Source organism: Astyanax mexicanus, chromosome 1, assembly GCF_023375975.1.
Source record: "Astyanax mexicanus isolate ESR-SI-001 chromosome 1, AstMex3_surface, whole genome shotgun sequence".
NCBI lineage: Eukaryota > Metazoa > Chordata > Actinopteri > Characiformes > Acestrorhamphidae > Astyanax > Astyanax mexicanus.
In genome coordinates, this window is record NC_064408.1 from 19,815,766 (window position 1) to 19,843,373 (window position 27,608).

General features: G+C 39.5%; 1 protein-coding gene across 1 annotated transcript in view; it reads right to left on the bottom strand.

Moving 5' to 3' along the window:
• The window catches only part of tprn (taperin), a 38,220-nt gene extending 12,875 nt beyond the window's left edge, over positions 1-25,345 (bottom strand). Inside the window, exon 1 of the mRNA XM_007254032.4 lies at positions 22,459-25,345. Coding sequence (XP_007254094.3) covers positions 22,459-24,549 — 2,091 coding nt within the window. The 5' untranslated portion in view covers positions 24,550-25,345. The remainder of the gene's footprint in view (positions 1-22,458) is intronic.
• Between the last annotated feature and the right edge of the window lie 2,263 nt (positions 25,346-27,608).

The window sequence follows — 27,608 nt, forward strand, 5'->3', positions numbered from 1 at the left end:
CCCATTGCTACGAGTTCACATCAGTATTCAGGCTCTGAGCAGAAAGTAGAGCAACTAAATGGCAGGGGAGTTCCATTTTGAAAAAATTAAACATTAACGCTTGACCACATTTCCTCATTGCTGTAATTAGCACTAGGACTTATCCACGACACATAATGAGCACAACTGGTTTCGATTAAGCCTAATGCTTACACGCTGGCATAATCACATCACACGACCATAAACAAGGGATGGATTTCTCATAAGCTGAACAGTAGTTGCATGAATAAAATGAACTATGCTTTCTTTATCTATATTTCCAATTTTCTAATTCTACACTCCCTCAATGGGAAGTCATGTGACTATTCTAGTTTCACTTCCTTACCTTAGGCGATCCCTGCATAGCATAAAAGTACTGCCCTACATCTGATCTAATCTCCAACCATAAGCTAAAACCATAAACACACAGTGAATGTATGGAAGCTACGTAATACAGCCCAACAGACTAACATCTAAACTACTGGACACAGCCACAGCTCATGCCAGAGGCATCACCCAATACTGTCGGTTCTTATTAGTCAAACACTGACATTGATATACTAGGCATGGCAGAATGAGCAGATGTGAGGGTTCAATATATGAACAAATGATTTGAGACACCTCCTCAAATTTTTTTTTTTTTTTTTTTTTTAGAAATATATCCTTTATATATATCCTCTATATGCTTTTGATGGTGTAATTTTATGCAGTCCAGGAAAGATGTTCTGCTATATTCTGCAGCATTTCTGTAAGAATTTGATAACATTCAGCAGCAAGAGCATAAATGAGGCCATGATGCTGGATTATCACCACCCAACTTCCCAACTCATTCCAAACGTACTGGAATTCAGTTCCACTGCTCCACAGCTCACTGCTGTGGGTCTTAAATTTTTATATGGTGCAAATAGTTTATTGTATTAAGCTTTGTATGTGTGTGCATTTGTACATTTGTGTCAGCAATGGGTGCAACTTAAAATATCTAAACTAATTAGAAGAGTGTCCACACACGTTTGGGCATATTGTGTGTAAATAATATCAATAACAAGCTCTCTTCTTATGCACTTTCCCAGGCTCTGCATTCACAATAACCTCCCTGTTGTGCTCGTCATGATAACTGCATGTTTCTTTTCATTAAAATGAGGGTTGTTAGACAGCATTCCACTCATATCACATCTTTCACGTCATTATTCATAACATTAGTCTTACAGAATTACAATAGTTTTTACTGATGCAAATCCAGTTTCTGTTCTAGTAATACAGCATTGTTGCACTGTATCAACCTGTACCACACGTACTGGGTGTGTGGTCAAATAGTTTGGTTTAATAACAGTTGCATATTCAAATACATGCTATTGTTTTAGCAGAATGATTCCTAGAACTGGACAGTCTGGCAAGTGTAAAGGTACAATATGTACGATGAAATATAAAGGCATTTTACCAAAATGTACAAATTGCCTCACAACAAGCAAGATACTTTGCTGTTGGGTAATATTCATTCACAGAAACAATTTACCTTTAACATGGAAAGGATAGAAAAACTAAAACTAAAAGAGAAAATAAAAAAAAAGTAAAAACTATTACAAGTTACAAAAGAAACAAATGTCACACGTTACATTAAGTGTAGTGTGATCCCAGTTCGAATTCCCAGTTATGCCATATTTATTTGTCCAAGAAAGCATGGCTATGTCCGCTGTCTCTGAGTGAGTTGAATGGTTCTCCCACTTTCAATCACCCATGTCCCAAGGTATGCATATGCCTTGCATATCCTACATCCATTCAAAGAGTCGGTTGTGTTCTCAGAAATGAATGAAATACAAATGCTGAAAATTCAAAAGAAAGGCTGTGGACCCACCTCCTTGATAACAAACATCTATATGATGCATCCTAGTTGCTGCACATTGACAAATAATCTTCTAAAAACTTTTTTCATTATTCCAAAGTCGAGAACAGTGAGAGATAAAGAACAAAGAGGGATAAATACAAGAACATGATCGCGTGAAATCAAGAGGATAAAAGGACAAGAGGGAAGACAAGGGCTGAGGGGGGACAAACAAGACTAAAACCAGACAGATGACAGATGCCGCTGCTTTTTATATTTTTCTTTAAATTTAAGAATGAGGGCTTGGCACATCTGCTCACAGAGTCTGGCCACTGTTTAGATCCCTTCAACACAACACACAGCACAATATTGTGACAATACTAAATTATATTACAACCATATGGAGTGACAAAAAGCCACAGTGCGTGAAACAAAAGTGAAATTTACACAGAGAAAGGCAGCCAGTCTTCTGGCAAACAAACAACTGCTAAATCTAAGCTACCTCAGATAACTTTACTATCGTAGTCCTGCATCCTTTTAGCCTTAACACAGCCAGCTTGTGATGAGGTGGTAACATTATACTAAGTGTGATAACTTATGTGATGTTGAACACCTACACGCAACAGTTCCCAAAATATCATACATTTCGAACAGCTTAGAAGCTGAAGCACACTTCACGAAAGCGCAGATACTTTGAGCTGCACAGAGTATGCAAAAACACATTATATCACTGGCCTACAAGCACCTGGATTTTCCAACTCTTTTAAATGAATTGCTTTAATAATAAAGATAAAGATAAAAGTTTTGCCAGCAGAACACACAGTTTAAGGTAAATGGACAGCAGCTCAATCCCACATTTTTCATGGAAAATAAATAGATAACGTAATGTATTCTGTAAGGTAACAGCATATAATCCATAACTCCAAATTTCCCTGGAAGCAGCCAGAGTGACGATGTCTCATCATGACACTCCTTACAGTCAGAGTCTGGAAAGAGTGCTGGAAACTGTGACAACATTTCAGCATGACCATTTTGCTGCGGACCATCATAAAATAAAGCTATGTATAAGGGAAATAATGAAATCCTTAAAGGGGTATAGTGTTATAACTTTTGCCCTTAACTCTTCTCTAATATTCAAATGCTGGTCATTGGCTTTAAGTTAGTCATAGATTAGTCTTTCTATGTGTATTTTACAGCAGAGGGAAAAATCTAGTCAATGTAAAAAAAAAAAAAAATTGGAGCATTTCTATTGGTCAATTTAAAATGAAAACCTTTCACATTTACAAATCGAAGTATAAGGACTTCACATGATCGTGACTATAAGCATTATATATCCAAATGTTTGTGTATATGATTGCATTTTCTAATTAATGCATTCAACAATAAAGTATTGCACTCATTGCAGACACAGATGTGCAAATGCATGCACACTTCTTGTCTAGACCTTGGCTAGGACATTCTGGAGCACAAAAACTAATGGCCCCATGTCTAATACCAAAAGGTATAAAGCCCCAGCATAAAGCTGTGGAGCAGTTGAACTGTGTTCTCTAAAATGAATAATGGTGTTCTATCCAGTGCTTTTGGGATGGGCTGGGGAGTTGTGGATGAGGTGGGGTGATAATAATACAACATCCTGACTTTACTAATGATCTTATTGGTGAATGCAATCAAATCCTGACAGCAATCCTCTATTATTAAAGTGTCTGTAAATATTTGGTTGGAATGGTTAATTGCACTGAGCATGTAAAAAGTACATGCATTGTTGTGCAGTCTCTATTCAGAGGGAGTGAATATGGTAAGATTACCAGCTCCATGGTTGCTCGGGTAACCAGCAACTTGTTGTGATAGCAAGAAAAAGGTCCTGGGATATACCAGACACCCCATTATAAAATGAATATGTGTGACTTTGCAAGAATGGTATCAGAAGTACATGGACATCATTTGCCATCTCCCCACTTAGGAACACTAATACTACAATTTGAAAGAAAGAATCTTAAGGACTGTTGCTTTAAACGCATTTGCTCTAACTCAGCTGAAGAGACACACCCAATTCACACTCGTGTTTGTTCTATTTATGTTTATATTCATGTTTGTTGCACTGTAAAAATATCACTGTCAAAGATAATAAATGCCTACCTTGAAATAAGTATATTATTTTTGATTGGGCCTTGGGAGGAACTAGAGCATGTGCTACTCGGTTATAATCAGGCATTTAGTCATTTCTGAACACAAGCGATTTCCTGTCAAATGCTTGCAGCAGCTGTAAGGCGTGATGAGAAAAATGATACCTGACCTCAGGGTTTAAGTATGGGTACGGTTCAACAGGGGAAAAAATACTAGCCCAGCTTCGTCATTCATTTAGAACAGAAAGCTGTGCAAGTTGCAGTCTGTAGTGGGTTAATAAACAGTAAAGTGCAAACATTAGCCTTCAATGTGTTTACTCTCACACAAACAAACACACACACAAACACAAACAAACAAACAAACACACACACACACACACACACACACACACACACACACACAAACACATCATCCTTTAACAATCCACCATAATTTCATGATTTTAAACAAGCTGTTAAAGCCAGAAAAAGAGTGCAATACTTGTCAAAAAGTGAGAATAGTGAGAGATAAAGTGTGTATGGGTTAATTTCTCTATACCTGGCAGACAGAAGACAAGCAGGGACAAACATACAGCTCTGGAAAAAAAATAAGACACCACTTCAGTTTCTGAAACAGTTTCTCTGATTTTGCTATTTATAGGTATATGTTTGAGTAAAATGAACATTGTTGTTTTATTCTATAAACTACGGACAACATTTCTCCCATATTGCAAGTAGAAATATTGTCATTTAGAGCATTTATTGAAGAAATGTAGAAAATGAGAAATGTAGAGCATTCAGACCGCAAATAATGCAAAGAAATAAGTTTTCTGAGTCTGAGTCCAGAAATCAATATTTGGTTAAATAACCCTGGTTTTTAATCACAGTTTTTATGCATCTTGGCATGTTCTCCTCCACCAGTCTTACACACTGCTTTTGGATAGCTTCATGCCACTCCTGGTGCAAACATTCAAGCAGCTTGGTTTAATGGCTTGTGATCATCCATCTTCCTTTTGATTATTTTCCAGGGGGTTTTCAAATTGGTAAAATAAAAAAACTCCTCCTTTTTAAGTGGTCTCCTATTTTTTCCCAGAGCTGTATATCACATAAGGATGCAAATGCAGACGCTTGAATCTATGTAGACTGGTTTTTGCACATATCTGCATCAAAAGTTGTCATGATGCAACTCATAACGCAATGCAAGCAGGAGCTGTATTCTGAGCATTGTTGGCAGGGGCACTACAGTGTAAAGCTTCGGTGTCTTATATTGCATGGCATGGCGCTATGATGTCTACTCTATCGCCACACCCAAGGTTCGGTTTAAATAGATGTAAAGTCACACCCCTACTAGCCTACTAGCAAGATTTATTTTAATTCAAATAAATATTCATTCATTCATTCATTTATTGTAAAAGCACACCAATCTATCGTAGGGCACACAGACACAGTCTCTCACACACTCACACCTAGCAATTTCAAACACCTCCACAGAAAAAGCCCCCAGATAAGAAGCAAACCAAGGCCTTCTTGCTTTGTGGTGACAGAGCAATTAATTTAACTTACAGTATAATAGTAAGTTGGCAGGACAAGAACGTTATATTTTTAAGTTCAACTAATGCAACAAGTTCAAATAACTTTTTAGTTTTTATTTTATTGGTGTATCATCATTATCTGAGTGGGCAGAGCAAGGGCAGGTCAAGTGGTAAAGGCTGTCAGGACCCCACAATTTTTTCTCTGGGTAGGGAAAAAAAACGCCATGCTATTGATATACTGTCACCACCCTACTAAAACTGAGAGTCAAGCACACACACTAACACACACTTCCTCTCTATCAGGAAGGGCTTGTTTCCATGCTCCATCCTTGATACCCACTCATGACCATGAAAGGCAGCATTATTCTGTACAAGTGATTCCTCTCACACAAGAGAAATATTGTCAGTCAAGATTCTACAGACACACACAGACACACGCCCATACCTACGCATTCAGCATGCCTCATCTAAATACACACAGTCACAACAGAAAGCCAGTAAGTCACATCACAATAGAGACTGCTCATGGTTACCTATACACAGCAAATGTTTTACCCATAACACCTTTTGTTACTGCCCAGCCCAAATAAAGGCGGAGATGTTTAGCAATGCTAGGCTTTAATCCTTCAAACAAGTGTATATACAAGCTTGAGGAAATGGACATGGACACCTAAAAACAAGCGTTAAGCAATCAAGCTAAACTCGTCTCAGTCTCAGTTTAAATGCAAGTCATGCTGGATTTAAATGAGTTATATATAGAACTATTCTATGAATAATTGCAGGAAGGACGCACTCAGCGGTGATGCAAAATTCACAGCAACACATTTCCATAATGCAACATTCCACCATAAACAACCCTTACAGAGTCTCACATAACACATTTAACATTGTAGGTCAACTAAATAAAAAAAACACAACTGAAAGTAAAGCTGGTAGAATTGTATAGCTGAACAATAGAGAAGTATTTCCTCATTACTGTGAAGTGTCTAATAGGCTCTTCTGATATTATATTGCCATATCTTTACCAGTGTTGGGAGTAACGGCGTTAAAACTAACGGCGTTACTAACGCCGTTACTTTTTTCAGTAACGAGTAATCTAACTAATTACTCTGACTGTAACTATAACGCCGTTACCATTTCCGACACCCCGTTACTGCACGTTACTTTGGCCGCACTTTTTTTTACTTCGCTTTGCCCTGGTTAACCGATCCTCTGTCCGGTGAACTTGAGCTTCTGGCCGCTGTGCCTATAGGTTTAGGTGGTTTGGCGTGGTGAAGTGAGGCACAATTGTGACGATTTGCGTGCTCTAATTAATTCAGTGATTGTCGTGGACAGCCCAAGTTCCGAATTAAGGACGTTAAACTCTTTTTAGCTGCTCCGGTTTTTGTGGTGCTGCTGCTTCCTCTTTTAGAGAAGGCTCCTATTAGCTCCTATTTTTTATTTTATATAAAGCTCTGATGTGATAATCACAATGTTGCTAAGTAACCAATTATTATTGTTCACTACAGCGAACGAAATAGCGAAAACTGAAAGTGAAAAAAACATTTGTGTTAACTGAATCTAATAAAAAAGGTAATTAAAAGGAAAAAACATAACTATCTCGAACTGTATTTTGTGTTTATAAAACTAACTAAAACGAACTGAAATTACAGATAGAATACCCTCACTTTCGTGTTTAATTTATTTATAAGCGCTGTTGTACAGCGGAGTTGTACAGCGGGGTGTTGTGCCGAGCGCGCGGCACCTCGTGGTCCTTTAGTTCTTGTGTAAAGCGCTCGCGCTAGCAAGCCCACCCTAAAAACTTACTGAACAGAAAACATAAAAACAAAATAAAATTAAACTATAATAATAATGAAAAATGTAATCACGTAGCTCTGGGCGCACGTGAACGCCTCCGCGTTTGACTTGCAGCACTGTGTGTAGCTGTTCTTAAAAAAACATTTAAATTAAATAATAGTTCTATGCTTTTATGTTACAGTGTAAATTAACATAATTCTGATCATATTTCGCTCATTCAATCAGCCCGAAAACAGACAGTTTATGGGGCGGATCGGGTCCGGCTCATAATGACAGTTCATGGTTCAGGCTCGGGCAGAACGTGCACGGGCTCCGGCTGGGTCGGGTCGGATTTTTTGCGCCCGATCTAAGCTCTAATCTCTTTTGGTGAAGCTGTTATATTAATACCATTTTAACGGGCATTAAATTGTTGTTTTTGTCCATTATTTTGTTTTGTTTATATATACATATTTCCTTTGAGTGTGGCTTGGTTTGTTTAATTTCATCCCCAGACGCGTTTTTCATGTTTTTCAGTATTACAAGTTTTAGTAATTTTCTTTGGTTCTGTGGAGAATTTCGTTTTGTTTTTTTGAAATTCGTTAGACTATATTTTTGTCAACATTTTGGGTTTATTTTCGTTTGTTATTTTTCTAATAATAATAGTAAATGCATAATTGCTTTTCTTTTTTTGACCGGCGAATAATAAAAAGTAACGCAATAGTTACTTTTACTGGTAACTAATTACTTTTATAGTGGAGTAACTCCGTTAGTAACTCAGTTACTTTTTTGGAGAAGTAACGAGTAACTATAACTAATTACTTTTTCAAAGTAACGTGCCCAACACTGATCTTTACACGCCTCATTAAAAAGAGACTAGACTTAGTTCTGGATAAGTGGTTTTATTTTTTATTTAGGATAAGCAACACAGAATAACATCATAGAAATCAAAGCTCTGATTTATGTTTTCTAAACGGGAAAATGGAAAATGTGTACAGATACAATAGGCCAGTTAGCCAATAATCCAGATGCAGGTCAGCAACTTTAGGGAACGCTCACCACAACCATCAGGATGGAAAACAAATTGTGTAAAATGTGTTTGTTGTTGCTAGACAGGCTGGTTTGAGTATGTCTAAACTGTTAATCTATTAGGATTTTCAGAACAAGTCTATAGAGATGCAGGGCAAGAAAGAAAACACATCTGCTAAGTGTCAGTTCTGTAGACAGAAACATCTATTGACAGAAAAACATCATGAAACCATCAAAAAAAAAGAATGCTATGATGTTGCAGTATCAGTATTTATTTGAAACAACAAAAACGCACCATGCTGAGACTGAGACAACTGCACTACTGGTGGTATTTTACTGACAAAGTAAACTGCACTAGATTACACTGTTTAAGACAGTATGTAAAGTCAAGATGTTATTCTACAACATATTTTGCACAATACAGCATCCCTTAAAAAAACAAACAACAAATTTCTACAACAAAGACCCATTCATTTTTGGAATAACATCTCTCAGATGGTTAACCTGCACAGCAAGTGCGATAATACAAATATATGGTAATTTTCTATATCTTGTACAAAGTACTTTTGAATATATCCGTATTTATGATAACCATTGTCCAGGACCTACTCATAGCAACCAATCATTGCTTGAATGCAACAGCTTATTTGAGTATTGCATCTAAATCATTTGCATCCCAGCATGACAATGCCCACAATTCATCCATCTTCTAACAACTGCTTTCACAATCATCAAAACACCATGACACAATGCCAAAACAGTGCAAGAAATCTGTTACTAGACTCCAAAACAAGGAACCTGTCTAAACCTGTCTCTTTTGAGTTTGAGAGGAGATCCAATTAATAGTAAGTAGGCTTTATTTAAAATTATTATAATATAAAATTGTTCCTGCCTATCGCAAAATATCATCCATTATGGTGACAAGAATCCAAAAATGGTGGACAAAATCCAAAATCTCAAAGGAATGTTTCAAGAATCGGGTGGAAGCAAGCTAGCTATCAGACGGATTGGAAAAGCGAGTGAGAGAGAGAGTGAGAGGCACGATTATGCCATGCTTATTCCATTTTCTGGCCCATTTAGAGGCACTGTCCTGATTTGCACTAGGCCAAGACTGTTCCACTGTGCACCCCCACACACACCCACACACACAAAGAGGGGGAGCCTCCCTGAATTATGGCCTCCTCTTGGCAGCACACCGTGATGCGGAAGCTGGCAAATGAACACTGAAGATTCCAGGTCAGTTTGAAGAGTGTGTGTGTGTGTGTGTGTGTGTGTGTTTGAGAAGAGGAGGGGAAAAGTGTAAAAGCCTCTCATTGAGGTGTGGAACCGACTGGCCAGATGCTTGATTAGAGATCTGATCTTCCATCACAGTTGGTTTAATATCAGTTAAATAATAACAGATGACACAGAGGGTCTATAATAACACATGGATGAAAATGGCTTTATGTAAATTCTGTGTTTTTTCTGGGGTCTTTTTTCATCCTGAAATTTGTGTTCATCCTAATCTGGTGGTTTTGACTGGAAGCACCCACTGTATCTATCTAGCACTTTATTGGATTGTGCATTTTTTGAGACATGTATATGGTAGTGGAAACATACGGTCCAGGACCAGGATTGATAAACACTGGATGAGTGGATGATCAAAACAAACTGTGCAGCAAGAGATCTACAACTTTACAGCTACAAGGGGGGTGGCTATGTAGGACAGTAATTTAACACAGAGTTTAATAACTCCAGCAGCACTGCTGTGTCTGATCCACTTATACCAGCACAACACACACTAACACACAGTGTCACCATCATGTCAATGTGACTGCAGTGCTGAGAATGATCCAACACCCAATTAAATAACTGGGTGAAAGGAGGATATTAAAAGTATGCAGAAACACAGGAGGACTACAGTCTGAATTAAGGCTAACATGATCAGCTTACATTTGACACACCAAAACACACAGATAACAGTTTACCATTCAAGTGCTCCTATATGGAAAACAGGGCTGATAAAATGTACAGTGAGTGTAGAACCAAGAAGGTTGTGTTAAATGTTATGGCTATTTATGTATCTGTCTGGAAAATTACAAGCACAACTACAGCATTTGCAACCCATCTCACTCCATAGTGTATTTCCACACACTTCCACTTTTGTTCATTTGTTTTGATATGCTCCTCTGTAACTATGACTACCATGGATATTAAGCCAGACATGGAATAAACACATTCACCAAAGCAGATGACGTGGTTGATGCAATAATACAACACTAATACAACATTAGTGACATCAAAATATGTTTGATAAAACTGACCATAAACACTTGATCTACTATGTCTTTAGTCAATACCTTGTATGTGTTGTGTATAATGTATTAGGTACATACTGTAGTATAGGTTTGGGTACTCTTGTCCACATGGCATGTGAGTGAAACATAAACAGAGATACATAAACTGAGAAACTCAGTCAGCTCAGCTTAGCTTCACTAGCCTAATACAGCTTATATCTTTCAGCTGGAAAAAAAAACCCAGACAGGTTGTCAAAAGTTTGTGATGGTGAATACTCAGTTTTTGATATTTTGCATGAATCAAGCATAAACATGCCTAAGTGGAGAGTGAGGACAGTGAGATAAATACAACCCCGACTGCGCCCTGGCGCACACAAGCGGAGAGCACAGGCAGAAACATGATGAGGATGTTTGTGATGATCATTCAAATTGTCCACACACCGCCGCTGTGCTAAAATCTCAGGCGCTCGCTGGCTCGCTCACATGCTGTGTCTCCCCCTCTCTCACTCACTCTCTCTCACTAACTTAAGCTGTTTCTGGCTATCTCGAGTTGTTTTTCTCTCTCACTCGCGCCGTCTCTCCCCCTCTCTCTCCTGAGATATTATAATACAGTAAAAATGCTCTAGTCTGGCTGACCTAAACCACACTACATCATTGTTACTGCCCTCCTCTCAAACATACAGAGAACAAGCAGCATAAAAAAAAGAATCATGATTAGAATTCAGTTTAATAATTTTGTTTACAATTTACAAATAGGTATCGAAAAATGAACTTAGAATTGCCGTTCAGCTCAGTCCCTCAATCCCCAGCTATAAGCATAGACGGAGGATGAGGAAGGAGTACAAAAATGAATGAAATAACACTGACATATCACTTACAATAACCTAGTCATTGTTCTCTATGAATTATTTGGCCTTTCCTTATTCGGCTAAACACTGTACTAAACATTTATTTTTTTGCCATTTTCTAACTAATATCTTTGGTTGCCAAATATTCGGTGCATCCCTACAACAAAGCCTTAATAGACTCCTCCATTTGTGTGACCAATAGGCTGCCAAGAAAGAGTAGGGTTTCCTACAGTAGAATCTAGGTAAGGGGGCTGTCTTAACAACAATCACCTACAGCTGCCTTGATTAGCCAATTTTCTGCAATAAAGCCTGAAGTGTCTTTATAAGACAGTCCTAACAAGTACCTGCCCTAACCTCAGCTGCAGCCTAGGCTTTGGAACGCAAATAGAAAATGTATAAAGCTTTGAAATTTAAAATTTGCCTAATTACAACTGATGACATGATTAACCGTGACTGCTAAACAAGGTCCAAAACTTAGTCCAATAAATAAATGAATAAAACCAGTGCCCACATGTCGGCGCTGTACATTATCGTACATCAGCGTCAACAGAACAGGTCTTGCTGTACAAATTCTAAGAGAATGAGAGAATAAACTGGTATGTACAGGAGGCAGAAATGAGCGATAGCCTTTAATTTAGTACTGTTTAGACAGAGTATTGTTTGAAGGGAGAAAAAGGAATGTTTCCTAGTTACAGCCACCAAATAAACAAGGACTGTGAGCAATGTTCGCACGATCATATTCATATTCAATATGTTTAAAAAAGCTTGGCAGTCTGACCTCAGTCAAAACAAGCAGTAAAACTGAAAAAGGATGCTGTGTTTATACAGTAATGAAGTGTGTGACAAGATGAATTGGTGAATATGGGTCAGCGTAGGGAAAGGGGCAAGAGAGCAAAAGTAAGAGCGGGAGGGAGGGCAAGTGAGAGCGAGGGAGAGAGAAAACCAACCAACCAAGCGCTTCCTTATTCAGGATTTCTAATGATGGGATAGAATGGCTGTGGCCTCTGTTGCTCGGCGACAGGCGCCATGGATATATGAAGGAGAGAGCGAGCAATGGGAGTGGGGGAGGAACTAGCCGCACAAGAGCGAAAGAGAGCGAGAGCCTGAGAGAGAGATATGTAAAAGTAAGAGAGAAAAAGACAGATAGAAAAGGAAAAAAGGCAAAAGAGATAGAGAGTGCGAGAGAGTGCAAAAGCAACAGTAAGAGCTGTGTGAAATAAACACAGACAGACAAACAGAAGTAGAGAGAGACAGAGAGAGACAGTGAGTGCACCAGAGAGAGAGAGAGAGAGAGAGAGAAAGAGCGCTTGTGCGAGAGAGGGATAGATAAGCGGGGGCAGAGCACTGGTCTAAAACCGACACATTCTAACAGGCTTATCCCAGATAAACAAAGACGAAAACACACAAACAAACAAAAATACAAACACTAGGGCTGGACGATATGGAAAAAAATATATTTTAAAAACATTATACACAATATTGATCAAGATACATGTGATCACAATTACAATGTAGAAGTCTTTAAAATATTTACTTTTCCCATACTTTTAATTAGAATATACTGCAATTCATTCAATTAAACTACACTTACATGCTCTCTGTAATGAAATGTTGTTTATCCAGAACACCAGGTCAGTGTTCTTTAAGCACTAATAATACCATCGACATGCTTAAAAATTATTTTGTCGATACAACGAGAACATTTATCATGATACGATAAAATATTTTCATATTGCCTACCTCTAACCTAAACACACAGGTTCATACGTTTCTCTCAGGTTTCTGTCAGCAGCTTTCCATGAGTGAAGTACACAAGGCCGAGTTTATTTGAATGAGATTTGCATTTTGTTTTACAATTGCGTAGCTACAAACAAATTACCATAAATACCCAGAATGCACGTAACTCTCATCAGACAAATACAGCTCTCAGCCACACACGCTTCGTCTGCAGCTTCCTGACCGTCCTGTTTGATGACCTGCCTGCACTCGAGTGCAGCCGTATAAACGCTCACAGAGCAAAGTTGATACGTCTCATCACGTTCACTCAACACTTTCTCCCCCTCTTCCACTCTATATCTGGCACTCTCCCTCTCCCTCTTTTTCTCTCTCTCTCTCTCGCTCTCTTACACACGCACGCATCCTGAATTAAACATGACAATGACAGTGGCGCTTTGCAGTCTGAATTCTAATTACATTGACTCCATTGTGTGTGCTGTCGTGGCGGCCGTGTGACACACACACACACACACACACACACACACACACACACAGACACACACCCTAAAGACATTATACAATACTAGACACAGAAGAGCTCCAGCTCACTTAATTACCTGCAGTTCAGTCGCTGTGTCACAATGCTGAGCCACGTAATGACACAATAAAGTGAAAACACACACACACCCATACACAGCACATGAGCACCAATGAGCCGAAGCAAGTGCCAGTGTCTGTAAGTATGCCATGTCTGTAAGAGCATTTGGACAAGTGCCAGGCTGGAGGGCAGATCGAAGGTCAAGAGAGGGGCAGGGAGAGAAGGAAGGCAAGGGAGAGAGAGAGTGTGTGAGAATCATGAGGGGCCTGCAAGAAAGTAGGAGGAAAGGAAGTAAAAGCACAAAAGCACAACAGCCGTATTCAAACGATTAAAAACAATATTTTTTCAGAAAGTGTTTGTATTCCAATTTGGAAACTGTTTAATATCCACTAGAGGAATTCCAATACAAGCACTTTGAGACTACATTCAGCATGCAGCAGTGGCCAAAAACCTAATACAGCAAATAAGAATCTGGACAGGCCCTTAAGGCTGGTTTATAATTCTGCATTAGGTCAGCACGCTGTTTATGGCATAGACTGCACGTGTGCGCTACGCTGCTGTGTGTGTTTATACTTTTGAATTCATGTGTCCCTGACTGTGCAGCTCCCTGTAGTTTAAATTGCGAAGGCAGGAATGTGTGGGCGGGACCATGAGGATCGGTGGACGAATCACAGCTGCTGCTGTCCGCATCGCACAATGCATAATACCTTTCTGGGGAGCTGCAGGTTCACATCAGGCTACATTGTAGGGTATATAGCTACATGTTGGGTACGCAACAGCTACAGCGTAGGCTCGACACAATTGTATAAATTGCCCTTTAGGGTGCCTTCACACAAACGTAGTCCAGACCAAAGTAGCAGAAGTGACAGGTGCTAAAGACCACGACTTGAATGAAGGACCAAAATTTAGACCGAGACTTTATTAATGAGAAGATGAATGGTCAGGGTCTATGTAGGACCAAATGGTCAGGTCAGGTTAATTTGGGATTTCTCGTAATGCTACTCATGGCACCTGTTCCAGGTGAGTGTCCCACCCCTTAGCAAAAACAGCCAATCAGCCAGCTGGTTGTGCAGAAAGCAGAGAGGAGTCAGCATGCTGATGGGAAAGCACCCCCTTTGCTGTGGAGACATGCACTGGCGCAGCAGCCATAACAAAAATCTATTCAAACAGATGGAAAGCTGGTCTTATATGACTGTAAATAAGTGTCTAGTCGCATTGCAAAGATGGCTGTGAAAACACTTTTGGATGATTTCTACCAATTCAGATCAACAGACTGCTGAATTCACTTGATTTATATTTGACAGCTTATGTCCTGTTTGGGTAGAGGTGCTGCTATTTCACAACCTACAATGTGCACTACATAGGGGAGAGGGAGTGAGTTGAGATGGAGTAAACACTCCGTGCTGCTCTTTAAAGGACAAAAGAAGATTTAAAAGATCAAATTTTACAAGAGTTTCTACACACTTCTACACAGTTTGCATGCACAATAACTGAGCCTGAACTGTTTTTTTTTATAACATAAGTCAAGTTTTTTACAGATCTTGGAAACCTTATTCCGGAGAAGGAAACTTGTTTTTCATCTGACACTAGTTGGTGCTGGTTTATCTTCATCAGCTTGATGTGTCTGGGCATATACAGTTAGCATGGTGGAAGGAAGACTGTCACTAGTCAATTATTAAACATGGTGGACTTTCAAACCAACGTCAGAACAGACATATGCAGCAGCATCCTGGGCATCTTCCTGTGTGTGTGCACTCTTTAGAGTGTTATAAAGGTGATAAAACGTCCTTTTAGGTGTGGATATTACACAAACTCACACAGACACGCCTCAAGCCCTGCTTCCAAACCTGCTACCTATAGAGAAAGGAATTAATGTGGTTGTGTGATTGTATGCTTTCCAGTCAAAATGAGAATTTTTATTTTGTCCATATAAAACTAACAGCACCCCAGAAAAAAACACACCTAAATGCTTCACAGGGTATTTTAATTTTTTTAACACTTTTAAGCTTACTACATGATTCCTTAAGTGATCATTTTATAGTCTGGGTAACTTCAGTATTAATGTACAATATAGGAAAAATGAGAAGGTTCGTCCAAACTTTTGGCTAGTACTGTATAGCACATATTTTTATATATAGCTAAGTAGGAGTGTCTAATTGTCTGGACAGTGATTGGACACAGTGTTTAAAAACTCCACCAGCACTGCTGTTTCTGATCCATTTGTACCAGCACAACACACACTAACACACAATGTACTAGTGCTGAGAATGGCCTAAAATTCAAATAATACCTGCTCCATGGTGGTCCTGTGGGGTCCTGAGCATTGAAGCACAGGATGAAAGGAGAATAATAAAGTATGCAGAGAAAGAAAAGGACTATAGTCTGTAATTATAGAACAAGAAAATGCTTCTGTATGGCTTTTAGAGGCGATAAAATGTAAAACAAATGTAAAAAGAGGTGGTGGTCGGTGTATATTATTACAATGATTTCAAAGAAACATGACTAGTTGGTTAGAAGTGTACAGTATTACAGTGTCTGTTTCCTGTATACTCCAGCCACTGTATGCATTTGACTATGGTTCCATTCAATCAGCTGCTCACTTACTTTATATTTAGTACATGATTATACAAAACTGAATGGCAACTTTAAATAGTTTACTATGTATTGTACTATGTATTATTTTTTTTTCATTTAATTGATTGGTTTTGTTAATATAGTTAAATGTGAGATTATATGTATATATATACGAGTAGGGAGAGTACGAGTAGCCTCGTACTCTGTGTTAAAATGCCTAATGCCTACATTATTATTAATCTTAATAATTATATATTATAACATCTTACAACTTTAATATAAATATTTATTCAAAAGTAAAACCTTTAAAATAATCGTTTAACGTAACCAGGCAGCACTAGGGACATGGCAAAAAACCCACCCCCACATAAAAAAAAATTGACCCTTCAAACAGGATCACAGAACAGCTAAATAAAATGTCCTTCACTGTCTGACCTCAAATTGAGGGTTAATTGAAGGTTACATTGCTTTACTTAAGTGTTCTTTATCTGCAATCTCTGGCCTAAATAATCTCAAAAAAACAGTAATGGGGTTAAACTTAAGTGACACCAGAAAGCTTCACTTTTCACCAGCCACATAAGCAAACAGTGAGAAAGGTGTTGGAATGAAAGTGTACACACACCCCCACTCCAATACACACACACACACACACACACAAACTCAAACACAAAGGAAAGGGGCTCACCCACAACTCTATAAAGCTCTAAGCAAACTGCATAAAGCATATAGACATGAAACCAAAGCTCTGCTAAAAAGCTACGACATGGCACTCCCTCACCTCCCCAAGTTATTACAATAAACAAAGACACTCACTTACAAAGACTGGCAATAGCAATTACTTCCTTGTTGACCCTGTATGTATAAATCATGGTATTTGATCCTATTTAAGCTTTTAAGTAAAGTTAATGAACACAGACATGAATAGCTTGTGTGTTTTAATGTGACAGTTTTTCCTCTTCAAGTTACATAATACTGAGGTAACATAAAAAAAAAGTAATTAAAAAAAATCTAAGAAACTGTAGACTACAATTCTAGATTACAATTCTAATTTAGCTACTGATATTGCTATAGTGATCTCTTCTGATCTGGTCAATATACAATTCAATATATTTATGTTTATGAAACTCATCTGGCTTATTTAAACATGGACTTCATGTTCTTTGCAGGTTCTTGGAATACATAAATAGGTTTGGATTTGCCAAGCATACCAGCATCTTACTAAAATACAAGTCTTCTGATGGCAGAAACCAATTATTTTTCTTTCGCTCATATTGTATGCATATGCAGGTGTGGAATTAGACTTTAACATTCACCAAAAAACAGTATGCTTACATTATTATAATTAATCGCAAATTGTATAGTCAATAACATTCCACACTGTAAAAACTGCAATAAAACTACAGCCTATTACTTATGTTTCATAGTTTTTGTACAAGAGCATGTGTGTTAATGTGTTAGTAGTAGTGTGTCTATTGTACAGTCAGAGATGTTATATTATTTTTTTTATTTAGCAGGTTTGTGAAATGTGCCTGACTGAGGAGTTAAATCATTGATGATGCCACAGTCAAATTTTAGAGAGTTCAAAAACTGCACAATTTGTCAGCATTGGCTGCAACAGCTAATAGAGGACATTCTAACTAATGCGTAGAAATTGGCAAATACTCCTTCAGAACAAAATGAAGCACAAAAAAAACATTTCAATATATATCAATATGACTAAACTGTTGAGACTAGTACAAATGATTTTAGACTGTATGTTTCAAACATCACTTATACTACAGTTAATTCAGAAATGCATAATACTTAGCTTTACCCAGCTACAGCATAAGCTCAATGCCCTAAAGACCGATCACAGTTCTCCCTCATAAGCTTAGCACCCAAAAGACTAATTATAGAGTGCTTAATTGTGTCAATTACAAATAGCAGCGACTGTGAGAGACAGGAAACCTCACAGTGCTCACCAGAGGAAGTACCGCAAAACTGACACAAGCTATCTCTGTACCAACTCCAACAATAAACTATCCTTAAAGCCTGGCAACAGTTCCGCCCTCACTTCAGTCCTAAGAAGGCCTCCACATCATAATTCTCAATAACACAGAGGGTTTCCTTTTAAAAAAAAAACACTGAAGCATTACTTACTTTACGAACTGATTAACTACTCTACTTTGAGCAAATAAGAAAACAGAAAGGTTTAAATTAGTCTAACTATATGTAATAAAAGCCTAAACCCTGATTTACAGGACAAAAATCATACTTATTTATTTGAAATGCCCTAGAATGTAAAATTTGATTTATCTTAGCACAGCTGAATTATGACAGCTCAGTACATGTCAATTAAGAACCATGAATCTCACATATCTTTAACATCCGCACAAAAATAAACTGGACTACCTCAGCTGAGCCAAACTGGAGCTCAAAACACATTCCAGAAAGAAAAGTTAAGACTTATATTTTTACCATTAAGACTTAAGAAAGCCAAACCTGAGGAAATGAATGAGGACAAAGCTAAATGCTAACCGGCTACAATATCTTCAGCCTGAGCACAGAGGACACACACAACAAACCTCAACACTATCTGGTAAGACTCTAAAATAGTTACAGTTTTAAAGGTCTGATAACGAAATTGCTGGCTCTGTAAGCCAGTCAGTAAAATGAAAGCTTATCTATTTTTTTCCTCACAAACTCTCCAGGAAGGAATTTCAGCTGAGGCAAAGAAAGATAGTTGTACAAGGGTTGTTAAATGCTGTCTGAGCATTTTTCATCACAGCCAGAGTCACATATTTATCATTAATACTTATTCATAAAAACAAGCGCTTAAAATACTCTATGTATTTCTGTCTTTCCTTTCCCAGGCAATAGTTTACAAAATCTCTACTGGTGTACTGCTCCATTCAAATACAGTCTGAAATGAAAAATATACAGCTCTGAAAAAAAATAAGAGACCACTTTTCAGTTTTTCTGATTTTGATATTTATAGGTATATGTTTGAGTAAAATGAACATTGTTGTTTTATTATATAAACTACGGACAACATTTCTCCCAAACTTTGAATAACAATATAGTCATTTAGAGCATTTGTTTGCAGAAAACAACAAAAAATAACAAAAAAGATGCAGAGCTTTCAGACCTCAAATAATGCATAAAGTTCATATTCATTAGTATTAAGACTTCAGAAATATTTGGTGGAATAACCCTGGTTTATAATCACAGTTTTCATGCATCTTGGAATGTTCTCCTCTGCAAGTCTTACACACTGCTTTTGGATTACTTTATGCCACTCCTGGTGCAAAAATACAAGCAGTTCAGTTTGGTTTGATGGCTGTGATCATCCATCTTCCTCTTGATTATATTCCAGAGGTTCTCTTATTTTTTTCCAGAGCTGTGTGTTTTAAATGATTTCAGTAATTCTTTTTAATGTAACTATTTTTATATTTCCTGTCATTATCTTAAGCCTTTGCTAATAAGAGACACTTCATAATATATAACCACAAGTTACAAATTTGATTATCCAACATGGCAGTGATATGAGTGGCAGAACCAAGCAAAGCAAACTCCATGTAAAAAAAAGAAAAAATATTCTGCTGCCTAGTGTCCTGCCAGGCCATTTCCACAACCTCATTCTCTGACCATCTCAGGCCAGACCACATGGGCCTTCCAGTAAAAAGGACAGGCCTTAAGTAGTTCAAAGCCGAGCATCTTTCTGCAAGCTTCTCCTAATATGATCGACCCAGTCTATATATTTAGTGGATGCTTCTCACTGCTACCACTTTATTTTTAGGCCTTGTGTATAGATGACTAACATATCTTGTGGAACAGCCAAGTCTTTCTGTACATCATAAAACATACAAGCAGGAACTGCAAAGTCCAAACGAGTCTATTTCCAATTGCCTGGGTAACCCAGAAAGCAAACAGCAAATGAAGTAATCAGGCCATAAAACTGCTCTCTTTCTCTGGTGTGGAAACATTAGCCTTATTATGTACTGTCCACAGCTTTAAGGAACAAGTGGAACACAAAAGGCCAACTTTAAGATTGTGTTTGTTCTAAGTGGATCTGATTCCCAGAGTTTGTCAAAATTGTGTGCTCCTCTTGTGGCCACAAAATGATTTTAGCCCAAGCTTTGACCCAGAAAGTGATCTTGCATGGGGAAATGGACAGGAGCTGAAAGAGAACAAAAACAAAAAAAGGCACCGCATACAATACACCAATCCCAGCTGAGCGCAGGCACAAAAACATAGTGCACAAAGAGGCAGTGTAACAGGTGCTGCAGTTGTCAGGCATTGGAAAGAGCTGTATTGAACCTGCCTAGGCGTGACTGCTTGTGCCTGAACACCAGAGAGAGGTGGAGGGAAGTGAGGGAGTTTATAGCGAAGAGAGATTAAAGAGAGGGAGCTGTCACTGGTTATTAAATAGGATTGGGGATTGATTCCACTCTGGCATGCAAAGTGTTGATATTAGAGATCCACTTTGCCATTGTAAAGATGAGATATCTGAATACAGAAACCTCTTTAGATAAAAATGAAGGTGCTTCAGGTACTTCTTTGAATGATGCCAATATTATATAATATAAAATACAGATACACTGAAGTATAGCTATATTATGTAATATTATTGCAATTCATGATGGCTCCCATTATTTTCTAAGGAGAGCGGTGACAATTCAGGACAGGACATTTGAAATTGTTGTAACTTTATGCAAATTGAAAGCAAGTTTCACTAGGTAGCACAAGCCACAAGTCACAAACCACAAGCTACACTAAGTATGAAAAACTGGAGGAGAGGCTTTGGCACCTGTAAATACTAGTATATAAAACTCCTAATCTGGGCAGTAACCATTTTTCACTCGAATAACTAGAATGTTGTAATAAATACAAATTACAGTCATACCACATTCATAACACAAGCAGTGGTTTTACATCATTGTATTCATTAAAACATCTCCAGAGATGTCATCATGGGAGTCATTATTTATCATTTACAATTATCACACTGCATCAACACCTGGTCTGGTAAATCAGTGTTCAACAATGTTTCATTAGGGTGAGCTGAGGATGTTATTGAATACATCCACACAGAAGAAATCTTGAACAAAGATGTGTTCTTTAAACTTGCTTACAATATCTCAACAAGTTTTATTCCATTTTATTCCAAGAAATTCTTGTTATTTTTACAGTATTTGTGTTTACCTGCATCTGTTCCAATGTGATTTGGTGTTTTACCAAGCAAACATTTAAAGCTTAGATGACTTTTATGCACAGTACTCAATGTAAGAAATATGTGCACAAAAAGGGTCACCTTCACAGTTCTTGTAAACCCATAAACCACAAGGCAGCAGTTTACTCAGGGTAACTCACAGCCATTTACTTTTTCCTGCTCGTATATATGCAAGTGCAACACTTCACAGCACATGACTCATCACCTGACCCCAAATAGCATAAGTTTCTGTTAAACTTCAGGGAAGTACTAGAAGTGCAATAAACTGTACAATGGCCTACAATGATTCGTAATGCTTGATAAGACAACAGCTGTAACACTGTAAAAGTACACCTATTTCTCTGCTTTTTTCTCCTGGTCACCACTGACAGAAAGAGCAATTAAGAAAGGCTTAAGCTAATGGCTAACCTATACAAGCATATCTTGTTCAAACCCACTGTCTGACCACCACAAGATGAGTGAGTGGTGGGAGTTGGAAAGTGTCTGCAAGTCAGTGTTTTCGAGCCAAATCCCATGACTTGTGGAAGAGTTTGATGGGATTTGAAGGCCAATAAGCCTCAGGTACAAGCTAACCCAATAAAACTGGGCACAACAAACAGAGATAGTATGGCAATGGTCCATAGAATTACCCTTTTGCCTAATAAGGTAAACAGCTAATTATCACTGCAGTGTTTGAAAACATTTGTTCAGACATAGTCATTACTTGCAGAGTTCTATGGTGTGCTTTGATCTGATGTAAAGTGAAACAAAAACCCACATCCACTGACTGAATGAGCTCATTTTTTCCTCAAGCTGCAGAAACAGGAAAGTGATTAGCGCTGCTGTGAAGACAAGCACTAAGATTTGTACATGTACTAAAACTGGAGAAGTGGTAAGCACACCTGTGGGTATCTGCACATGTCTGCTGCAAGAGAGCATTATGTGAGGAAAACAATGCATTTTATTTAAAATTATATTTTACCTTCTTTCCTGTAGAGCCAGTCTTGGATAAACAGGAGCGTCCCAGGGAGAGGTAGCCCCCAATGACCTCAATTTCTTCAACTGCTGGGTAGCGCTTTTTCAGCAGGGTGCCCAGCTGGGCATAGGGAGCCTGTGGCGTGGATGGCGAACCTTGGGGCGTAGACGCAGGCTCCTGGGCTTCTGTAGTGGCAGGCTGGGGTTCAGACCTGCGCTTTGGGACTACAGTAAACGTGTTCCCCTTCCTTCTTTGCACCATGGGGCTGGGGAAGGGTGGCGAGGGCTCCACTTCCACATCATCAATGTTTGTGATGGGCAGCTTGTCAGCAACTTTGGGCTCCTGTGGTGAAGAAGGTGGCATAGACTTTGAGGGAGAACTAGGCAAGGGAGGTGTAGGATCTGTCTGGGGGGTGGGGAAGCTGTGCAGAGGTGATGTAGGTTTCGTTTTGGTTGGCGACAGAGGTTTTGGGATCACTGCTACTTTTTCTGTGAACAGGACAGCTGGCAGAGAGGTGGGTGAAGTAGGGGTTGGTACTGTGTGCGCCGGAGACAGGACGGGGCTGGAAGGTTCAGGAGAAAACACTGGGCTGGAGGGCACCAGAGACGGCGAGGGGCTAGAGGGTGCCAATGATGGGACAGGGCTGGTGGATGACTGGGCAACCTCGCAGCGCTTAGGAATGACAGTAAATGACTTTCGAGACTGGAGGCGAAGGTTGGCAAGGGCGCGTGCCTGCAAGTCGCCAGCAGGCAGAGTGGACAGATCTGGGCGAGGGGACGGGCGGATCTCAAAGCTGGGCGATGTGGGCGGCTCAGTGGCAGCAGTGGCGGGGCTTGAAGATAACTCGGCACGGGCGCGGTGGCTCTCCGGAGAGCATGGCACCTTGGCTTTGGAGGCCCCATCTGTGCTGTCCCAGTCCCTCTCCCTCACAGGCTTGGCTTGGGACCTCTCAGCTTCTTCTCTGGGATTGACAGTGATGCCACGTCCCCCACTTGCCTCGAAACGACGCCGGAAGGAAGACACAAGCTGGGGGGATTCCGAGGCTGTGGTACTGGTGCTGATGCTGCTGCTAACTGACTCACCAGCCGAGATGTGTGGCTTCGTTGTGGAAGACTGGCTGTTCTGGAAGACTGGTGCTGGAGTCACCAGCTGGTTCTGTGAGAGGTGAACCGGTGAGCTTGGCTGCGGACTCGCTGCATACTTTGGCACCATGTCAGTCCGAACCCTGGGTCGTGTATTTATGTTCATCCTGGATGATCCTGAGTCCAGGTCCAGGAGGTTCTCTGAGCTCCTGGATTTGCCCTGCAACTTTCCATAGTTCCTGTCAAACTTCTGTAGCATGCGGCTGACCCTACCATGGCTTTGACCATCTCCAACCAGCTCTGTTAAATCACCTGCTGGACGTCCCAAGGTGCTCAGGTTCTCCTCGCTCCTGCTGAGTGCTGTGTCATAGACGACCACCTCCCTAGCACGGATCTCTGTGACTGGACTGCCTCTGCAATCCAGTAAATCGTTAAGAGAGCTGTAGCCACTTACTGTGCCGTTCTGCTGTGGCTTGGACCCGTGCTTCAGCCTTCCTGCGCCCTCTGGGAAATAGTCCGGGTCGGACTCGATGATGATGATGTTCTCAGCGCGGATGGTCCTGATACCAGGGACGCTGCCGTACAGCTCCAGGACGTGCTGCAGCGGACGGGCAGCTTTCTCCTTCTCCCGGCGCTTCTTGCGCTCCTTCTCCAGCTTGATGAATGGGTTCTCCTGCAGCGGTCCCAAGCTCTCGCTCAGGACCAGGCTCTCTGGCACGCCGTCTTCGCAGCCGTCGTCGTCGTCCGTGTCGTTTGCCCGGCCGTTGGGATGCGAGGAGGAAGGCGAGGGGGAAGGCGACGGCCAGGGATCTTTTGTTTTCACCGGAGACGTGGCAGGGGACGCGGCGTGACGCCTCGTCTCAGAGCCCGTGGCTTCGTCCTCGCTCTTGGGGCCGCTTCTCGGCGTCGTCTCGCCGCCCTTCGCCTTCCTCCGCTCCAGCAGCTCCCGCTTCCAGGCCGGCATCCTTGCGCTGTCCTCCGGCCGGAGCACGCCGACATCCCCGCTGCTCGACATCGCGGAGATGATAATGATGGAGATGGAGAAGGGGAGGAGGGAGGAACAGGAGCAGGAGGGAGAAATGGTTAAGGGTTAAAAGAGGGGAGGGGGGAGAGAGAACGGGCTAGTGAGGGTCTCTCTCTTTCCCTCTATCTATCTGCGTTCTTTCTAAGTCTCTCTCTCTCTCTCTCGTCTATGCAGCTAGGTAGGGTTTCTACTTTACTGCGTCCAGTAAGCTACAAAGCACTCCCCCAACGCAAAAACACGCCTACTAGAGAGACGTCACTACAAACATACTACTAATACTCTCTCTCTCTCTTTTACTATCTGTATCTCTCTTCCTATCTCTCCTCGTCTGGGTTAAAACCCTGCACACCTCCACCACCATCCTCACATGCTGTTATTATTATCATTGATCACTCATGTCGCCTTTCTAGCTAGGTTATATATATTTCAATAGTGTCTGCATTGTGTTCAACCTGTGCTCCACCTCTTCTTATATGATGCACTGAATAGTAAACACTAGGCTTGGCTAGTTATCTAACCTAAACAAAATGCTAACACCTGCGCTAGCGCAGCTAATAATAATGCTAAAGCTGAATTAACACTCTCAACACTAAAATACCGGCTAACAACGTGCTAACCAGCCCTTTAACCTTAACCTACCGCGCCTGGAAAACTAATACTCCCCCATATGCTCGGTTTTCAACTCTCTGAATCATTCAAACGTGTGCCGTAATATTCATTTTCCCCCAAAATAAACCCGTAAAGCGTACACCAGCAGCCTGCCTCCTGCATTTTGCCCATAGAAACGCGACCAGCCCCCGGTCGCCGTGACGTCCCCCGAGTAGGCGTGTTAGAGGACAAATGGGCGTGTCCTGTCGGTTTATGTATGGCACATTGTTGTGTCTTTTCAGGGAAGGGTGTGTCTTCGACCATTTCGTACAGTTTTTAAAATTATTATTAACTTTAAAAAACACAACATGAAAAAGCCAGGACATCCTATTAAAATAAATTAAAACTAACATATTTCATAGATAAATAGATATGCAGATAATATTTCCCGTAAAAGATCATCAGACAGACAGACAGTTGGATGGATGGATGGATGGATGGATGGATGGATGGATGGATGGATGAATCTGAAAAATCTGAAAAACAATATTCTTAAAATAAATGTTTTTTTGTTTTTGGATGTTTGGAGTAAAATGAACAGTTCTGATCTATCCATACATTTAGCGAGGTGTTTTATTCTAACATTATATATTATGCAGAATGTTTAAATGTACTTTAAAAAAATTGACTTGATTATGAATACAATCTTATAAGGAAGTGACCAAGCTTTTGATCACAATGTCTCTTAAAAATTCTAATATGATATGTCTCGTGACATAATTTTTATTTTGTTATAGAACACTTTCCCAAATATATTTATTAGAACAGTTTTCACTTCTAAAGTCTCAACCATTAATATAAAGAAAAAGGTTAAACTGGGAGGTGGCATATGAGATTCAGACACGGGTGGCCACCCATCCTCTGCACCTGCGACCGTGACGACATTACGAGTCCAATGAAATGAACTCCGCTTGCCCATGGCACGCCCGCTTTTACAAATCACTCCGCCCATTTCTGTAGTCACGCCCATGTTCTATTGTGAACAGCTGTGTAAGCCCTGTCAGTCAAATACAGCAAGCCCAACCCACTCTAAGCAGTTTAACCCTTTCGGTGAAAATGAAAACAGTGTATTTACGTTTACGCATTAAAATAAATACATACATAAATAAAACAATAATTAAAAAAATAAAGTAATGTGCAAATTAATTTAAAAATAGTTTAGTTAGTTAATTAAATTTTCGTTTGTTTGTAGGCTTGTTTTTTTTATTTGAAAAACTTGAAAAGGTCATGCTTATGGTGATGAGTGTTAACAAAGACATAACATTTGCAAAAACCTTTTTGGATTTTGGAAATTAGATAAAAAAAAACTTTAAATTGTTAAATTACATAAATACTCAATACTGTGTTATTAATAATATGTATTCTAATATAAAGTACATAAATAAACAATCTAGTTTATTTATTAATACGGTTTACAGTCTAGTTTACTAGTAATACTATTGTGTTGATTGACTTTAAACTACTGTTAAAATAAATAAATAACTGTATTTAGGTGTTAAACAATATGTTTTAAGGACAAATTTGTACACTCTTGATATGACCTCAGTGGCTTCATGAGTCATCAGGAATAGTTTTCTCACAATGAAATAAAGAAAAACATTGAATGAGGTGAGTTCAGGTGCAGGTGTATACTATATATTTTTTCTATTGCATCTATTTATCTTTACGGGTATCGACAGTGTTTTCATTCTGTTGTCTTAACTGAGCAAATCGTCCACTGAGCCGGTAGGAAATGATGGCTCACATGATGCAGGTGTAACAAGATTAATTAGAGCTACGTAAATATAGATTGTACTCGGCTGTTCATTAAGAAACTACTTACAGCTTATTAAGCGATTACAAGCAGCGCCTCGTTAAACACTCGCAGCGGGACAGGTTTTACAGACAGTGAACTAAAATAAGACTGGGGCTTTCTTTAAACCATTGTGAATAAACTAGCTGTTGGGTGGTAATCTATCAATGTGTATGTGTGTGTGGGGGGGAGAGAAAGAAAGACCCCAGTCTATTTTAAGGTGTGGGCTGTGTGGTGACCTGGCTTTAGCTGTTGACATTTACAAAACACAATGGGCTGTACCAGATGCCCAACTACACAATGTTCAGTCCAGGCAAAGTTCAACAACAGTAAAACGTGAAACACCTCAGTGTTTCTCAACCAGAAACCATAAAAAGAGCATAAATGTTTGGAATGTATGAGTATACACTTCTCCTGAGATGTCAGCTAAGATCTCAGGACTTTTAGATTTAGAAAAATCAGTTTATATTAAATCTATGAACTCCTATATCTTAAAGTATTGTTTTGGCAGGATTGTGTGCTTCAGACTAAAATAGTAAAATTCACATAGTTTAGCTGTAAAAGGCTTATGGTAGTAATTATTAACCTGTTCTTAGATTTGGTTAGAACT